The 19,568-nt window shown below is 32.1% G+C and overlaps 1 protein-coding gene across 1 annotated transcript; it reads left to right on the plus strand.

Annotated features, from left to right (window-relative positions):
- The first annotated feature begins 467 nt into the window (after positions 1-467).
- LOC139484648 (cholecystokinin receptor type A-like) lies at positions 468-19,241 on the plus strand. Its single transcript, XM_071268477.1, has 3 exons — positions 468-985; positions 15,502-15,870; positions 17,782-19,241. Exons 1-3 carry the CDS (start codon positions 625-627, stop codon positions 18,291-18,293), a joined length of 1,242 nt encoding a protein of 413 aa, XP_071124578.1. The 5' UTR covers positions 468-624; the 3' UTR covers positions 18,294-19,241.
- The last annotated feature ends 327 nt before the right edge of the window (positions 19,242-19,568 follow it).

Below are 19,568 nucleotides of genomic sequence, written 5' to 3' on the forward strand. Positions count from 1 at the left end.
TTTATTCACTCATCAAGAAAACAGCAGAATTATATCTCGACACTTTGACATTTTAACATGATGCCTTTCTTCAACCTTGAATGTGATTTTGTGATCTGATTTACAGGGGAACACGTTAGAGTTTGAAAGATGCTTGAAGTTTCCTCCTAATTGTTTGTGTTCTAATAGCCGGTGAAACAAAAAGAAAAAAAAATATGCATCCCTTTAACGTTGAATGAGATGTTAGACATAAATAGTGGAACCATGCTTTGCCTATCTGATATGATTACAATGTCTTCCTTATCTGATATGATTTCTGATGTGATGTTAAGATAACTAGTGGACAATGTTTTACTTATCTGATATGATTTCTGAATGGAAACTCCCCATTGATTATTGTGATGCGCCAATAATGCTTGTGGTTTAATCAAAGAGAATCATTGGTCAGATAGTTGCGATATATCTGAATCCGATTATACACTTTTATCAATTATCATTTCTCTAACGAGACAAATGGATGATAGTAGTATACTGATCTGTAATATACAGCACGGTTTATAATTGTGTAAAAGTTGAATATATATAGTTGATTTGATAGTACGCTTTAATTATATAGTAATATAGTATAATAAACTGATTCTAGTTATGATTCAAGCAATGAACATAACCGAACCTTTAACAAATGTTAGTACTCTAGCAAACGATACCTGCTTAGATAACAACTGTTTCAAACCGTATGAAATACCAGCCCTAACTTTGGAATGGAAAATACTGATACCATTATACTGTCTGATCTTTGTATTGTCTGTTGTTGGGAACATATTGGTCATCTTGACGTTAGTCCAAAACAAACGGATGAGAACAGTTACGAATGTGTTCTTGCTCAACCTCGCCATCAGTGATTTGTTCATAGCTATACTGTGTATGCCTTTCAACACAATACCACTCATTCTACAGAATTTCGTATTTGGAAAGTTTATGTGCATATCAGTACGTTATCTGCAAGGTAAGTTCATCATTGTCATTCATGTAAAATAGTTAATACAAGAGAGGCGAAAGATATCAAAAGGTACATTCAAATTCATAATACCGGGATACCAAATTAATTCAAATTATACCATGTGTCTTTTTGTTTTGTTTTCCTCTATGTAGGGTTGCTATTTCGACGAGGTTTACACACATTTCTTTATTGTGTTACCATTTTTTGTCTTTTTCGATTGTATCAATTCCTTAATAATTGTACAATGTTTGGATTTTATATCATTTCGGCTTCAGGAATCTTTGAAGAGACATCAATTGTCAGAATATGCATCAGCTGCTATTAAATTGTAACCTCCAATGTTATGACACGTGTATCCTTCAATTTGTTTGATGTTTGTAATTGTTGTAATTCGCATTTATTCATCATAGTGTGTACTTGCTTTATCGTAGTAAAACCCCAGATAGTGCGATCTTTTCACACAGCAAATCATAAGAATCAAATGTTGACATTTTTTAAATCCACTATATAAAACATGTGTTTTGCAACACAGCTTTATTCAAACTAGTAAAATTTTTATTCATATGTTTGGATATTGAAATATATCCGCTGCATGTCATTTACTTTGTCTTGTTCGTGTTTAGCAAAATTGAGATTAAGTATTATTATAAACTTCTCTAGATCTGAGATTATTATTAACAAGTGCATTTTATTATTTGTTTGATAGATATGCGTGTATTTTTCATCGTCGATGGTTGAGTTTCATATCAACATTTATCTGATTTCAAAACGACGATCTATAATTAAAACTTGAACGACGACAATCGTTGCGTACAATTCTAATAACGACGATCTACAGGTGAAACTTGAAAAAACGACGAACTATACGATAAACTAAAACAAAACGATGATATATTCGAGAACCTTTTTAAATGACGATATATACGTGAAAGTGACGATCAATACATGATATTTCAATAACGACGATCGACAAAATGTATATACGACGATCTATAAGTGAAACTTTAATAACGGCATTCTATATGTGAAACCTTCAATCAGCCAATACGTGTAATTATAACAAAAAGTATTAACGATACATGTCACTTTTTTAAAAAGACTTTCTATTAATATGTATCTTAAACAAGACTTAAATAAACTTAAGAAACTATCTTTGAAACGCATTAGTTAAATTAAAAGAAAAATCTTATCAGTAATTGTCTGTATGCTTGATTGATAATTATTACATCGTTTTAAAGTAATTATCTGCATGTTGGGTTAATAATTATCACAATTTTTGATAAATATAATTACTGTTGATGAATACTAAGCCAGTATTTCGGTACTGGCTTGCACAATACGGATATTGTGTTATTGAAACTTGCTGTTTCAAATTTTTAGATTTTTTAAAAAGAAAACAGGCAAAGCAATTTTATTCAAAACAACATTTGCAGAGAATATCAATACATGCAACCACACAAAGTTCGTCATGAATACAAACAAGCTATTAAGAAATTAGTTTCACATTTTGCATGAGGATAATACATGCCGTAGTTTTTAAAAATTTTAAAATGTCCTGTATCAAGTCAGGAATATGGCCATTGTTATATTATTGTTCGTTTCTGTATGAGTTACATTTTAATGTTGCGTCGTTTGTTTTCTCTTTTTTTCAAGTGTAAATTCACATTGCGATAAGACGCTTCACTGTACTTGTCTATCCCAAATTCATGTATTGGGTTTTGATGTTATATTTGTTATTCTCGGTGGATTTTGTCTGATGCTTGGTCCGTTTCTGTGTGTGTTACATTTTAGTGTTGTGTCGTTGTTCTCCTCTTATATTCAATGCGTTTCCAACGGTTTTAGTTTGTCACCCTGATTTTGTTTTTTGTCCATGGATTTATGAGTTTTGAACAGCGGTATACTACTGTTGCCTTTATTTATACAGCTTGTTCATAAACTACTGGACCAATTACCTTCAAATTTAACTAAATGTTCCTTAGGGTATCTTGTTTATAAATTGTATCCGAAGTTTTGATCCATTGACAAACATGGCCGCCATAGCTAAAAATAGAACATATGGGTCAAATGCAGTTTTTGGCTTATATTTCAAAAACAAAACCTTTTAGAGCAAATCTGACATGGGGTAAATTTGGTGTTTAGACCAAAAAACAGGGCAGAGATGCAGAACTTGTATACTGGAAATGCACAGAAATAGGCTACCCTGGCACCTTAACCACCACAGATAATCTAGTTACCAGATGTCCAAGAGACCACAATCACTCACCATCACATGCAGATATCAAAGCCAAGCTATTCCTGTCACACTTATCAGAGAAAGCTCGCTCCTGCCTTGACCCACTACCAACACTCTATGACAATGAAATAATACAGTTCCGGTGTAGGGAATGGGACGTAGACCCCAGGCAGATTATAGAAAAGATACCAACCGTTACTGATGTAAATCCTCATTATTTTACTTTTTTGAAAACAATTCCTGACCTGTTCCTCATCATACAGAAGCTTCAGAATACACAGGCCGCCACAGAAATTCGACTCATCAGGTACGCCGCAGGTGGAAAACGCAAGACTCGCAAGTTAAAGTACCGCAACATAGACGACAGACTGACCCAACTTAAGAATAGACTAGCAAGGACAGATCAACGTATATCACTACACTGATGCAGTATCCCACCTTCTTAAACTAGAATTAAGATCTACTTAACATTCTTGTAGTGTGTGCTATGAATATTTCCGTGCTACGTTTTCAACCATTGTGTTTGCATTAACATGCTATGCTAAGTAATACTACAGAAAATTTAATCCGGGTATAATTTTCAGTCTTATATTTTTCACCTGTCATTCAATCCAAACTCTAATTGAAAAACCCTTTGTTCTTGATTACCTTTGATCTCATCTATCCAACTTTATTTTTTACCTGTACTACCTATAATTTTGAAAAGTTGGATAAATGATAATGAAACAGCAGAAGGCCACCAATGGGTCTCCAACGCAGCGTGAAAATCGCGCACCCGAGATAAACTACATATTTAACAATCTAGTTCAGCAATCTGTATTTGATTTTCTGTCCAACCATATAGCACAGCTGATACTGACTTTACTCAACTTAGAGCTTGGAATATTATAATCGATAAAAATAAAACTAAGCTGTATTAATTCATAAATAACGTAAACTAAATACGCTATATGTGGAACATGATCTGTTTGCTTTCTGCAGCACCTGAGATCAACCCTGGTTTTATGGGGTCCATCTTGCTATGAGTTTAGTCTTCGAGGTTGTGTTTTGTATCTTGTTTTTTTGTCTTTTGTCGTTTTTCATTTTTCTTCGTGATATTGTCAGTTTGTTTTCGACTTGTAAACACGTCCTTTTATCCTGGTATCTATGATGGGGTTATTTGTTATATTTCACCTCTCTTCCAAGAAACCAAATTCAAATCAACAGCTCCTTATTGCTGTTGTTCGTTACAAAGTCTCAGTGGGAAGTAGATCTCAGAAAAAGCAAAGAAAAATAGTTTTTCTCGTGAAGACGTGATATAATGTCGCATATAACTTGATAAATATTCTATTTGCAGAATGTTTCTAATCATTTACACCTTTTAATAATATAATTTAAAAGGAAATGGTATTATAATTTATTGATTCTCGGCATTGGTCGTTGTAACATGTTACAATTATCGGATCAATATTAACCAAACACATTAAGGGTTTCGTTTAATTCTTACCCATTGTCTAACTCAATCTTTACAGACTTACAGCACCTTATGACCCCACCTTCCTTACATTTTGTTCTATCTTGTAGCACTGTCTAGCCCAAACTCCCCCATTTTCTTTCCTTGTGCACGGCTTCGTAATTACGCAAATTTACAATACAAATCTAAATCAAAATTGGAGGAAACAAGCAAGCAGTTCTATCGTTAATATTGACATTTTAATATCCTGATCATGCAAGGAACTTATTTGTTGCAACAGATTCAGAATGTGTTAATGTTAGATCGCATGATAATGTGCACCAGAAAAATGGTATGAAAAAACGAACTAAAAAGATATCAATTTGTAGCGCCAAAATAAGTTTTGTAATAAGGGTTAAGGGAAAGACATCAGTACTTACAAAAGGATATAGCAACAAACATAGGAAAAGTTTTATACACATTGAATGAGTACAATTATTGGCCGCTGTCGATGTTTCATATCGCCATGTGTGTGTACACATTTGACATTTCACCTTGGCGGTGTTTTGCTTTAAGTTGACATTTTATTTTGATGGACATTTATTGAAGATTAACATGTGGCCAAATTTAATATTATATTAAATAAAAAAAAAATTAAAGCATTTAGTATTTAACCCGATACGATTATAAATTGCCAACTATAACAGTTGTATGCAATTTCTTATTTCTGACACTAAGGTGCGTTCATTATAGGAAGTCTGTTCTCAGTTAATAATCTTTTTATATTGTTAATCGTCTCAATGTTATACGTGTAACTATGTGTTTTGAGCATAGTAAGAAAATTAAAAACATGCGTCCATCTTTCTTAATATATCTTCTTTTATTAGCAATTCTTTGATAAATTAGCTGAAAGCTAATGTTAGACACGTGAATTCACAACATGTTTATTGATATAAACTGATCTGATCAAGAACGTATGCACCATGAAATCTACACGAACGTGAAGAGACCAGCATGTCATTATTATATTTCTTTAACCATCATTTGGTAATCATGTTATATTCTGTAACTTAATCAAAACCATTAAAACATGTATGAATTGCTGTTAAATCTACTTCTTTTGAATAATAACATAAAAAGTCAAATTAACCCAAAAAAGGAGTTTCCATTTCCTCTGAATGGTTTTCACGCCCAGGTTATTGTCAGGGAATTTTTCAATCGTTGGTAAAATTTCAGTAAAGTACCTCGATGTTAATACTTTGAGAATCTGACAATAAAACTTATTTCTAAACAGTAATCGAAATTATATTGAAAGTAATGCTATATATATATTTTTATTTATATATTTTTGACACAAATTAATCCCTTCAACGTCGTATGCATTTTCTAAACGGCATGTTTAATTGCATTTTTTTTACAAATATGTTCAATACATGTAGGTGAATACATTACGATATCTCTGGAAAAAGATAAAATTATTGATTGGACCCTACCTCTCACTTTCATATTTTCTATACACCTTGGTAGAAGGAACAAACGTCCCTAATATAATAGCATAAAGTTTTTAAAAAAAATACATTGGACTATAGATTATCTGATACCTTCCAATCATGGTTTTTATTTGTTGGGCATATGCTATATTTACTTCAATGTATTTTTCAAAAAGTGGGCTTTTAAACAATAATAGTACCTAAAATACAGAAGAAACATATGATCATTCTAAAGACAGATTGTTTAACAAAGTTGTGGTCGGTCAAAGATACTAACTAAAGAAAGCGTATTTCCTTGAAAAGTAGTTCACGTGAATGCTTAACTATGTCAACATTGCATGAAATTAACCATTTGAAAAATCAGTATTAGCTGACACCATCAAATGATCAGTAAACAAATTATTAAATCTGTCAGAATTAGTCGATTTACTCGACCATACTCTGTAATCTTTACGTCAAGCTGGCCACGTTTGCTGTCAAATCTGAGATAATAAGTTTAGATTTTAATCAAATAATTATGGTTACCCTAACTAGGATGATCATACGGGAAGCTTACGTAGTATGGTTAGACAGATTTGTTGACAGAGCAACTGTCTTTTTGTTCAATGTACCAATCATTGAAGTTACGTAATTTGAAAAGAAATAAAACATATATCAGATTGAATGAGGTTTGATGTCTAATTAGTGGGGAGAAACTAGAGAACCGATAAATTTAATATTGATTTTTTATATTTGCAATTCATTAACATTTAAACCACTATTTAGTGGACTAAGAACTTTTTAAAATATACATGAATTAAATATACAAAAACACATGTCCAAGTAAGACAAATAGGTTTCTGACATCAGACTCGGACTTCTCTTGAACTGAATTTTAATGTGCGTATTGTTATGCGTTTACTTTTCTACATTGGTTAGAGGTATAGGGGGAGGGTTGAGATCTCACAAACATGTTTAACCCCGCCGCATTTTTGCGCCTGTCCCAAGTCAGGAGCCTCTGGCCTTTGTTAGTCTTGTATTATTTTAATTTTAGTTTCTTGTGTACAATTTGGAAATTAGTATGGCGTTCATTATCACTGGACTAGTATATATTTGTTTAGGGGCCAGCTGAAGGACGCCTCCGGGTGCGGGAATTTCTCGCTACATTGAAGACCTGTTGGTGACCCTCTGCTGTTGTTTTTTATTTGGTCGGGTTGTTGTCTCTTTGAAACATTCCCCATTTCCATTCTCAATTTTATCTATAAAAACGCATAGATTATAACAATCGAAATTATTGTATAAAATGACTTTTAAGCACAAAATTTATAACGTCAAACTCATTTATAAACCATAAGTAAACTGATTAGAAATGAAAAAGACCAAACAATAGTACACTAACCGTATTAACAAAGTAAACCTAAGATGAAGCTACACAAACCCCACCAAAAACTGGTGGTGATCTTAGATGTCCCGTTCCTTTATATGTTGCACTCCTCGTGTTGCAAATGCTAGTATAGTAATAAGTTTAACCCGGTAGTTTACATTCATTAAAAGTAAACGGATAACAGTTATGGATTGCATTTAATGTTTATCAATTAATATACACGCATAAAGGTATTTGATTGATGGTAAGACGTTCATATACAAAGAACGTGGGAACGTGGTTATTAGATGAAAATATCGAAGAGGATAAACAGCTGGAACAAACAAAAACAACCATGAACAATGACAGTGTTGTTTTGTCACGTGACTACTATTAGTCTGTGGGAAATGTTTGAAAATTTACCAGAGGACGTTTATAAGCTTTTACTATCACGATTTGTATTTATAAACAAACTATACCTTTGAATGTCTCACATATGCATCTGTTGCTTCGAATTAAATGATATGCTTTTGAGTTTCATTATCAATTTAATAACGTAGCTGTACTTCAGATTTAATTTGTTTAGCAGAAATTGCAAATTAAGTCAGATTACAAACAGTAAATGTTCTATCACATGAATTTACAATGACTGGGATAGACTGAACGATTACGTAACTCGTCCATCTTGACTTCTTAAAAGATTACCATACAAATATAACCGAAAGATAAAAAAAATGTAGTGATTGTCATTGTGTATAAGCCACATGGTTGATTGTGGAATAGTAATTTTGTCCTCTAAAGCCGTCCCATATTTATAAACAGCTTCCGACAGTAAAACCCGACTGTGCAATCTGTATGATAATAAGTTGACTCAGTCATGAAGAAGATTGCTTTTTTTAAATTAAAAAAGGATCCCAAGGGTTCTGCTACGAGTAAGGCAATATTTCTGCCTCTTTTCCCATCACAACTACTCGTTAAGTGGTATCGAAGCTCCTGTCCTTAATTCTGATGGAACCCACTCATTTGATCTGTTGCTATTCTTTTTTCAACTTTGATATGCACAAAATATTTGCCACTGGCAATTACACTATAAGGTTGACATTGATATACACTATAATGAATAGTAAATATCATGTTGAAAGAATACTGCTATTTCAATAATCATGATAAAGGCTAACGGGACTATAAACGAGATAAGCGATGTTCATGACAAAAATAAGTCAATAACATGTCGTACACTAATAAGAACAAATTAAAAAAATTGCTAATGAAATTCTTTCACAGACAACCATTAAAGAAAATATCTCTTGCTCAATCTATAGTTTTGTGCATTGTAGTTTGTCTTTCCGTTGTATTTCTTTTGATCATGATGCTGTCGGGTTTTCCTAGACTTTTGCTAATTGACTATCCCGTTGGTGACTGTCCTCATTGACTATCCTGTTAGTGACTGTCCTTATTGATGACTATCCCGTTAGTGACTGTTCTCATTGATGACTATCCCGTTAGTGACTGTCCTTATTGATGATTATCCCGTTAGTGACTGTTCTCATTGATGACTATCTCGTTAGTGACTGTCCCCATTGATGACTATCCCGTTAGTGACTGTCCTCATTGATGACTATCCCGTTAGTGACTGTCCTCATTGATGACTATCCCGTTAGTGACTGTCCTCATTGATGACTGTCCCCATTGGTATGACTATCCCGTTAGTGAGTGTCATCCTTGCTGATTATCCCCATTGGTATATTTTTTCACGTTTTAAAGACGAATAAATTAATAAATACCATCAATTCAGAAACACGTCATAATTATCCGTTTTATTTGTATACAGAACCAAAGTTGTTATCGAATAATCGGTAGTAATGGCTCCTTTTAGTGAGAAAACACCATTTCCCTACTTTAATTCTTATGACATTTAGTTATCGGTTGACCAATATACGAAGTAATTCTAGCAATATATCTCCTTTTATTGCATACAATATGGGAGAACTATAAAAAAGTGATATCATCAATGTCTTTAGATATTTATCTGTGTAGCCAATTACCTAATGTATATGACGAAATCTGTTAAGATTAACAGATATATCTCATTCGGCTGTAAGATTTCACAGACGAATTGATTCCATAGACACAGATATTTTCCTTTCAGAGAGAAAACTGAATGTTGGACATTTCTTTCATATCTGTAATGGAAGTATTAACATGTGCTAATGGTTTGACAATGTTATATATGCCACTTAAGTAAAATGATATCTTCAGTATTACTTATGTAGCGTATTGTAAATTCATAACTAAACTTTCAGTTCCTAAGTGAAAAGGAAAATTGAATTGCAATATTAGGACAGACGAACATATTTTTTATCACAAAAACATTTACTCCTATGCACTATAACAATAAAAAACAAATCCAATTCACTATTTGAGATTTTATAAATTGACAATATCGAAATATGCACTGGTATAAACAGGAAAGTTTGAAGAGAGCATTGTAATTCCTGTGAATTCGTGTTTTTCAATCGATTTTTAGGAGGTGATAAAGATAAATCAGTAAACAAAGCAAAAACAAACGATACATACAAGTAAATCAGATTCTTTGAACTTCTGATTTCTTTGCAGGTGCAACAAATACCTAAAGAATGCAGAAACATAAATTTCTTAGCCAGAAAAGTGTCCAAGACTAGAAAAAAATAACATTAACACATTTTTTTAAAAACGAAACTAAATAAAGACACTTCTTGCTTCGTATCATTTAGTAATTACACTAAAAAGGAATTTGTGTTTTTATATATATAATTTGAAGAGCGTTTCGAATTCAGGAAGTATTTTGTTAAATATACCTCACTGTTCGTTCTATAATCGATACAAAATTGACTCTGATAGTGTCATATTTTGAAACCTTAAGGCATGCACGTTTTGTGAGATGCTATTTCTAAATTAAAAATTTGGATTTTTAACTTTGAATATCGCATTTCATTTTTGAGTCAATCTTCTGAATTTTCAACTATTCATCTATAATATTTAAAAAAAAATCTTAGAACACTTTTTTTCTGATGTTTGTTATTTCTATAATTCGCTGTTTATCGCTGCTTGCTATGAATGTCTAGATCTATAAATCACATGACTCATTAAAACTGGACATTGCATTATACTGCATGTACATGGCCAAGGGAGATAACTAGATTAACTTGATGTTGTAATGCTGAGTTTATACGTAAGTCGATTTCGATTCGCGTTAACTAATTCGAATTAGTTTAATTCTCATTCGAAACGTTGTATGTCCTAACGTCAACTCTAATTCAAATTACAACGAGCGTCAAAATTCGCTTACTGTCAAAAAGACGTTAACTTTTAGTTCGTATTTGGAAAAGCGTATTTCTAATGCGAATTGGATAATTCGAATTAGAAAGAAGAAAGTGTGAACGCTATAAGCGAATTCGATTCGCATTCGATTCGAATTCAATTCGAATCAAATGTTCGTGTGAAATAGGCATCGTTAAGCATTAACATTTAAGGCTGTTGTTAGACAAGACAGTCGTATATATCGGCGTCTGTAAACATAAATTCACGTTTTTAAGTTACACACATTTATATTATGTTATATTTCTCATTTGAATTGTTCTACATATTGTTATTTTGGGATTTTTATTCTAGCGCAAATACACAATTTGAATCTTCGTGCAGTATCTATGATGAGTTTATTCTGAAGTTTATCTATTCTAAGCATTACATATTTAGATTATAATAATAAATAAATTATCTGTGTATATAATATACTTTGGTTTTGTAATCTATCCCATGACACTGGAGTGACCTCGAACAGATAAGACTCCAATGTATCCTATACTTATACATTTATTCCTTGTAAACCTTTAGTTAGTTAAATGACATTCTTTATTCTGACATACACGCATCGACGATATGACGATACACATGTTAAACAATTTAGTTTCCTGTGATATGTTGACTGAATGGCACTACCTACATCTGTTTAGTTTCTACTCAAAACATTAAATCACTGTTGACAACAATGCAATGATAATTTATCACTTATTTGTAAATTAGATAAAATGGGCTTCTCATCTGCCAGGACTTGGAATCTATAAGAGACATAATGTATTCATTACTTGATTATCAGCATGGTGAAAAAGATCACTCTGCATTATTTCAAAAACAAAAGAACTGTTACCATTTGTCAGCCACACTTGTCAACTTTTCCCCTGATAATTTATTGCAATGTGCCATGATCAAACTTAGTTAAATTTTCAACCAAAAATAATATCTTTGTGACATGGAAGTTTAAAAAATAACAACATAACACACCCACTGACTGAATTTTAGATACAAATGTGTCCCACGTGTTTGCTTTTAAACAATACTATTCCTAGAAGTGTATAGGAGTTAAAGTAAAACCTATCCCCACTATCCCTTCTTGATATTGTAATTGTTCCGTACCATATGAGTATTTGAACCATATAGGTATTTTTATTCAATACTATGCATTAGAAATCTTTTAAAAAACCAAATAATGGCTACATGAAAATGTATTATTTACAATTCTAAGGCTACATAAACATTTAAAAATACTAATGCCAAAGTTGGTTTTCATCGCTAATTGTATTCTTGCATGTAAGCGTAAGGTGATATTTACTTTCACAAGGTACCATTCTTTTTCTTGGGTCCTGGGTCGTTTCGATGTGTCTACGGTGTTTTAAGAAGCTCTAGATCTCTAGAATACGGTAAAATGACTGAAGTACATTATTTCACCAGATAACTTAAATAAACTAGGGCCCTTGCCGGTGACGTCATTCATTTTTTAAACACAAAAACACGTATAAGTAACAAATTTCTGAACTGCTAATGCAAATTATATAAACTTTCAAATTAAAGTAAAAAAGTATAGAATGTATTACCTATCGTTTTGAACAGTGATGAAATTTACTGTGTGAAACTGCTTATTTTATTTAGTTAATCTTGTTATTATTAATTATTTTTTATTGATCTTTAATAAAATGACCTTTGGTAGTGTCTTTTTTAATGACGAGACAGCTAGGAGGTTTTTAAAAGTATTAAAAGTAAACCTGTTAATATACCCATACGCGTACCACTTTACCATATACTATAATTATTCAATTCATTTAGCTATGTATGAAGAAAGACGAACGCCTGTTGAATACATGCATAAATTAGTCAAAGAATTCTGTCTTGCCATGAAATAAATATTGGCAAATAACCTAGTTTATGAGTAACAAAATGGTTTCGATACTTTGACTGAGCCGGCCATATTACGTTCCACTACTTATAAAAATCAGAAAACCAATAATATACAATTTCTATGTTTCCATGGATTCTGATATCTATAATATATCGTGTACACCAAGTTAAATTTCTTTCTTAAACTGAATTTAAATATAACTTTGCACAAGATAAAATAATGTAAAAAACTGAAGATTTCAAAGCAGCGAAAAAGAAATAAGCATGCGGAGCAGCAGATACAAATATATGATAAATCCAGAAACAAACCTCCTGGCGGTCCCTCCCCCTTTCCCTAATAATATCACCTTGAATTTGTTGTCACCTAACTACTTTGGCCTATGTTTATGTTGTTATTAGTTTTGTGTGCCATATGTTCGTGTTTTCTTGTGAATGTCTTTCTATTTATCTGCTTGTAAAGCAATCACATATATCGAGTACAGACAATAACTTATCTCATTATATCAGCTTTGTTTATCTGTTTTATTAGAATATTGAGGAAGTGGGAACCAATTAAACTTATTTCTTTTAGTTGTTAAATAGGTATTCGCATTGTATCTAATACTGGGTAACAATTGATACACTGGTGCAATCAATAATAAATAAATAACTATTATATTTCAAACAAATCATAATTTGCCGACTTTTATATATTGTTTTTTTTTATGGTACCGCACAATTCCTTAGAGACTATGGTATGATTGTTGTCTAAACAGTTTATATTACTATTTGATACACAGTGGGATGCTAACGGATCATAATGTTTCTATGGCATTTTTTTACTGTTGAATAATCTTCAGTCTTGCTTTGTTCACCTTTGCGTGTGATTCTTAAGAAACAACAGGATAACAATTTAAACAATTAAGTAATACAAACTTGCCATACAAAGAAATAATTGTTTGGAACTAATATTTCAAAATTATTTTTTAACTGTTTACACTGTACGTTCTGATAACATAATTATTTGATAGGTTCTATATTGTAATTTAGTACTGGTCTAATTCATATCATTGATAAAAGAAAGAAAGAAAAAAAAAAGATCGTACTACACATTTTGCAATTAAGATTGACTCAATCATAAATGTATATCCGACAGAATAGAATAAGCACGTTTAATATTTAAATGTTTTACAACCCATGCAGAGTTATGAAGTCTGATAAGTACTATAGTACTTAAATATATGTTTTTTTATCATTTGTATTGATGCCAAGGTAAAATGTCTTCAACTATGTTGCCATAAAGTCACTTGTTAACACTTCTGAACATACAAGGGATAAACCGTGTAAATTTAATTACCTTTTTCTGTATATCGAGTAGCGCTAAGGGGTTTGTATTAAAGTTGCTAAGTCAACAACCTGCTTCAGCTGTTTTGTAAGACCTGAACCCAAACAAAGTAATACGGCAGTTATTGTTTCCCCCAGGAAAACAGTTATATGTGGAAATAGGATGATATGGTATGATTACCTTTAAGTCAATCAATTAGAGAATGTAAGCAACTGAACACTGTTAAGGTCACTGCACGGCAATTAACTATAAGAAACTGTATGGCAAACCCCCATAAACCGTCACTGTATGACAAATCCCAAACTTGCACTGCATGGCCTTTAACAATGAGAAAATCACATAATACATAGTTCAGGATATGCAAGGTTCCAGCATCACAAAATATGAAAACAATTAAAAAAACAAAAAATTAATTGCCTCTTTAATGATAAAAACAACAAACGCTAACCAAATAGATTAAGACAGACAGTTACCAATCCACTGAATAATAGACAGCTGACTTGAAACAAGTTTTGTAGATGGATGTATGTGTCTTTCGTCATTTTTCATTCATTTATGATGTTGTTCGTCTCTTTCTATATAATATTTTTATCTTGCACTCTTGGGATTTCCATCTCATTCCTTTTTCATGATGAATGTTTTAAATTATTAATGCTTGAATGTCATTTACAATTGATTGTTTCTTAAAATTACAAGTGAAATAGTACGAATGTATTTAAACAATGTGAATATATATATTCTTGAACATCCTTTTTTCCTCAACATTACACTTGAGCAATCAACTTGCATGTATCAGTATCATTTCGAAGCTTCACACGTAACAGTTAATGCAATGTCTGCCTAATCAACCGAAGACATACAGTCGGGAAATATATCAGTTCTGTATTAGTTTACAAATAACGAATACAAACTTAATGCACGGGCGATCGTGATGTTTTGAATTACGTGTACAGTTGAATAATTTATATATAGAAACAAAGATTTATCAATGGATCATCTTGTCATAATATAAGGAATTTGACGAAGAGTTGTCTCATTGGCAATAATAACACGTCCATTTAAATTTTGTTTTAGATAGAAATACTTACTAATTCAACACCACAAACAAGTGTTTTGTTATTCTTGTTAAAGAACAATTGACCCTACAGTTATGTAAATGTTCGCTTGCATTTGAAAGTTTCATTCTGTATATTTTTTAATTATAAATAACTAAATCATTTTTCCGGACAGATAATTTTTTTCAAAACGGTAATTTTACTGACTGAATGTCAGTAAACGAAACTATATTTTGAAAGGGAAACATCCCTTAGCATTTTTCACTTCTGATTTTTCACTTAGTCATTATTATGTCGAATTTGCCTAACTACATGTACGTGTATTCAGTAACGTGTAATGCTATAAAATATAACTGGAAAGTTTATATTGTTAGTCTATCAATTGATCTATTAATTGGTGACAATATATCTAATGAAAGTTTTCCTTTTTTGCAGGTGTTTTCTTCTGTGTTGGTTGTTTTACTTTAGTCATTTTATCATTAGAGAGATATTTCGCAATCTGTAGACCATTACATTCCCGGAAATGGCAGACCCTGTCACACTCGTACAAGATTCTGGGAATATGTTGGATCTTATCCTTTATAGTGATGATACCATCAGCTATAAACAACAAGTACATATCTCTCATTTACGGAAACAATATGTGTCGAGAAGAATGGGACAACACTTCATTTGAGATCGGTTACACAATAGCACTGCTCATATTACTTCTTGTTGGGCCCGTGGTCACTATGACAATTGCTTACATGTTAATAGCCGTAACGCTTTGGATTGGAATGAAAATGGACACACAGAATGAACTAGGTAATACATTTTCTATATTTTTGTCTATCTATGTGCATGCTTTACTTCGCAATGCAACCAACTATATACCACCTCCCTTTTCCATCATAAGAGAGTATAACTTCATATTATGCAATCGTGTATTTAAAAAAAGATGAGATGTGTGCTTGATAACAAAAACTACTAATTACCACAAAACACCGGACAATAACTCATGGAAATTCGGCCTTATGGGGGCTCCTGGGTATAAATCATTTTTTTTTTCTAATATAGGATTTCGCTATATTTTTTTTATAAATGAACTTTATCGTATACTTAATAGAAAAATGAAATAAAACAATGGGGTCACCGTGCATTTAAGCTCACAATCTGCCTCCGGAAGAAGCATACATTTTTGTTAATGTCCTTTTTTTCTGTTAAGCTAATAGGAGAAATAGAGGTAATATCGAAATAAAAAATAACCTAATTACAGAAATTACTTAAATTTTACGATTATTTAGTTTATGTATAGCTTATGTGAAAACAATAATAAAAAATATAGGTCACCGATGAGTTAAAAAAGATATTTCAAATTTAATGCCAAAAATGGCATTTTTGCACCAAAGGGAGATAATTTTGAGCTTTTTCAATGATATAAATGTTCCAGACCGTATGAGTATTTGGACCGTACGCGTACGGTCTGGACCGTATGCGTACTTTTTCAAAATACTCATACGGTCGGACCGTACGCGTACGGTCTGATTAACATTAAGGAGTTAGTCAAGTTTATTAGATACAAATGTATATAACAGATCAACAGAACTTATGTCTCAAATAAATATAAAAAGTTCAATAGTAATGGAAATAAAAACTTAATATTTTAACTATTTAAAATAATCACGCTTATTTAATCTGTTAATCTCCTGTATTTAGCATGTCAGACTCAGTAATTTGTTAACTGCATGCAGCCCATTATGCTCATTGAAATTGAAGTTATCGGAAGTAAACATAATGTGGGGAGACAATTGTTATAGAATATTTAGGAACTTTACAAAAAAAGACAAAGGAACATGCATGAACAAATCATGTTAATGTAAAAGAAAATATGACGTTCCTTGTGGTACATTTGTAGCAAGTGTCACCTTGGTCCAGAGTAACAAAATAGGATTCAGATATACAATTAAACAAATATTTAATGTCAATTGTTCGCTTATTCACTTTATTCATCTATTTGTAATAATAACAATTTGTATAACTAAAAATAAAGATTTTGATAAATGTTTGTTTAAATTTAACCCATATGATCCCAAAACATGTCTGCTCAGCTGGTCCGTACGCGTATACTCATACGGTCCGACCGTACGCGTATGGTCGGACCGTACGAGTATACGTATACGGTCCGGACCGTACGCGTACGGTCCAAATACTCATATGGTCTGGAACATAAACATTTTAAAAGTCATCTGGGGCCAAACCGAATCGTGTTTTTTGGGTTGATTTTTGTACCATATCATAAAGTAATAACTAACAGTGTAGTAAATAAAATTTATAATTAAAAAATAAAGGTTTAATTTTTTGCTGAAATTTTTGTACCCTTTTGAAGTATGCTTGAAAAAAGATAGGGAATGCATTAGGCAGACATCAACTAAAGACACCCCTCTAATTAATAGAATCATGCCTTATTGATTCACTCTACTTATTTGTTCATTGATCGAAAAGTTGTAATTGGTTGACTTTCTAGATAGATATAGGAAGATGTGGTATACATGTATAGACATATTTTTCTGAGTTTGTAATATTAGTCAAATATGTTTCTTTTTTCAACAAAATTACATTTAAAACACAAAAACAACTTTTGACATCATTTCTTAATGTAAGATTTATTTCATCCATAGTAGTATAAGGGCCACTCATTAATATATTTTTTCAATTGATTAATATTTCTATTTTTAGAATCAACCATTGGATCACAAAATGGATCTTGCAAAAAACCTGACGTAGTTCCGATAGCGAAGCCTAAAGGTCGATACGATCTCCAACGTGGAATGCGCCAGACGAATAGTGAGAGAAGTAGGGCGTCAAAGAAGAGGGTCATCAAAATGTTGTTTGCAGTTGTCTTTGAATTCTTTGTATGCTGGACACCCATGTTCATCATCCAATCATGGGTTATTATAGATGAGAATTCTGCGGAACTGTACGTCACGAACGAGCTGTCGTCTGCGTTTCACTTACTTGCCTACGTAAGCACGTGCTGTAATCCTATTACATATTGCTTCATGAATCGTAACTTCAGACAGGGATTTTTTTCTGCTTTTCGTTGTTTAAGACGTCAGAGGATTTATCGACAAAAATGCAGCAGTTTATCGTATTCAGGAGGGTCATATGTAAATACGAAAATCAGCAAGGCTGGTTCATATGAGAGATCTCACCATTTTGAAAATGCTGTTGAATCAGAGGAGACATGAATGCTTAGTGTATTTCGGTCTAGATACACAACAATGAAAGTTGTGATTTAAAAGTGCAATTAATAAAACGGCTTAGTATGGGACGGAACATTTGTCTGCCCACCATTGAATTGAATGAATGAACTTATCCACAACAGTTGAATTTGATTTTCAAACAACATTGCTTAGTTCATCTCATCGAAAGATATATGTTAACAGTCGAGCCAATCCATGTTTCACCTAAATGATATTAACAATGATGTGTTGAGATGTTGTTTTCCTTTAAGATTATGCGTGTTTCACCATTTTACTATATCTCTTATGTAATACAAACCAAGCATGCTCAAATTTGAGAAAATTCAAATTGTTAAATGTGAAAGCTGAAAGGGTATACGTCATTAATTCTACAACCCAAAATAACGCAATAAAATTGAAAATAGAAATTGAGAATATGTCAAAGAGACAACAACTTGACCATAGAGCAGACAATAGATGAAGGCACCAATGGGTTTTCAATGCATCGAGAAAATCCCGCACCCGGAGGTGGTCCTCAGCTAGACCCTAAATGAAATTGTGTCCTAGTTCAATGTAAATGAACGTCACACTAAACTCCAAAACATATGAATGAGCTAAAATTAAAAAAAAAACATACATAAGACTAACACAATATTGAACACAAGAAAAACCTATAGACAGCAACCAATGGAATTCAGCACAATAGACGGAGATCTTAAATATCATCGCATGTGGTGGTTAATCTTTGACACATAATGCCCAGGATACCAGATTAAGCACTTTAAACATTAACTTGAGATTGGTTAAAACTAGTTTAAATTAGTTTTATGCTGAAACAAATATCAATAAGTTGAAGAACAAACTTCAGACAGACTTGACCATACAGTTTAGCCCAGTTAAAATAATTTCCACCTGGTTAAAACATTACTAACAAATGGTCATAATAACAGATCAGGACAAAAACTTTATACTACAATTAGGACGCTCCCTGTTGTCTGTATCGACCTACTATAGTACCTAAGTGATATTTCGTGCAATGTCGATTTCATGTCTTTGTAATTGGTATCTCGTTTAGAGTTGGCAAATAAGTTTAAAGTTTGTGCTAAATTTTCATTACTATAAATGTATCCAGGCTTAAAACAATATCTGGTCAATGTCCTATAAATATCAATGTGTTTTATTCGGCACGAAACTGGCGGGCTTTAAGTAATGTGAATGATATACATCCATGGCTTCTAACTTTATAAGATAAGCTATTTTCATATTCTATGAGTAGTTATA

This window comes from Mytilus edulis, chromosome 8 (genome assembly GCF_963676685.1).
Source record: "Mytilus edulis chromosome 8, xbMytEdul2.2, whole genome shotgun sequence".
In the NCBI taxonomy this organism is placed as follows: domain Eukaryota; kingdom Metazoa; phylum Mollusca; class Bivalvia; order Mytilida; family Mytilidae; genus Mytilus; species Mytilus edulis.

Excerpts from the sequence above, each read along its gene's own strand:
- LOC139484648 (XM_071268477.1), top strand. The coding sequence starts at position 625 with ATGATTCAAGCAATGAACATAACCGAACCTTTAACAAATGTTAGTACT. Across the intron at positions 986-15,501 it reads ATCAGTACGTTATCTGCAAG|GTGTTTTCTTCTGTGTTGGT; the intron begins GTAAGTTCATCA and ends CCTTTTTTGCAG. Across the intron at positions 15,871-17,781 it reads GGACACACAGAATGAACTAG|AATCAACCATTGGATCACAA; the intron begins GTAATACATTTT and ends TTCTATTTTTAG.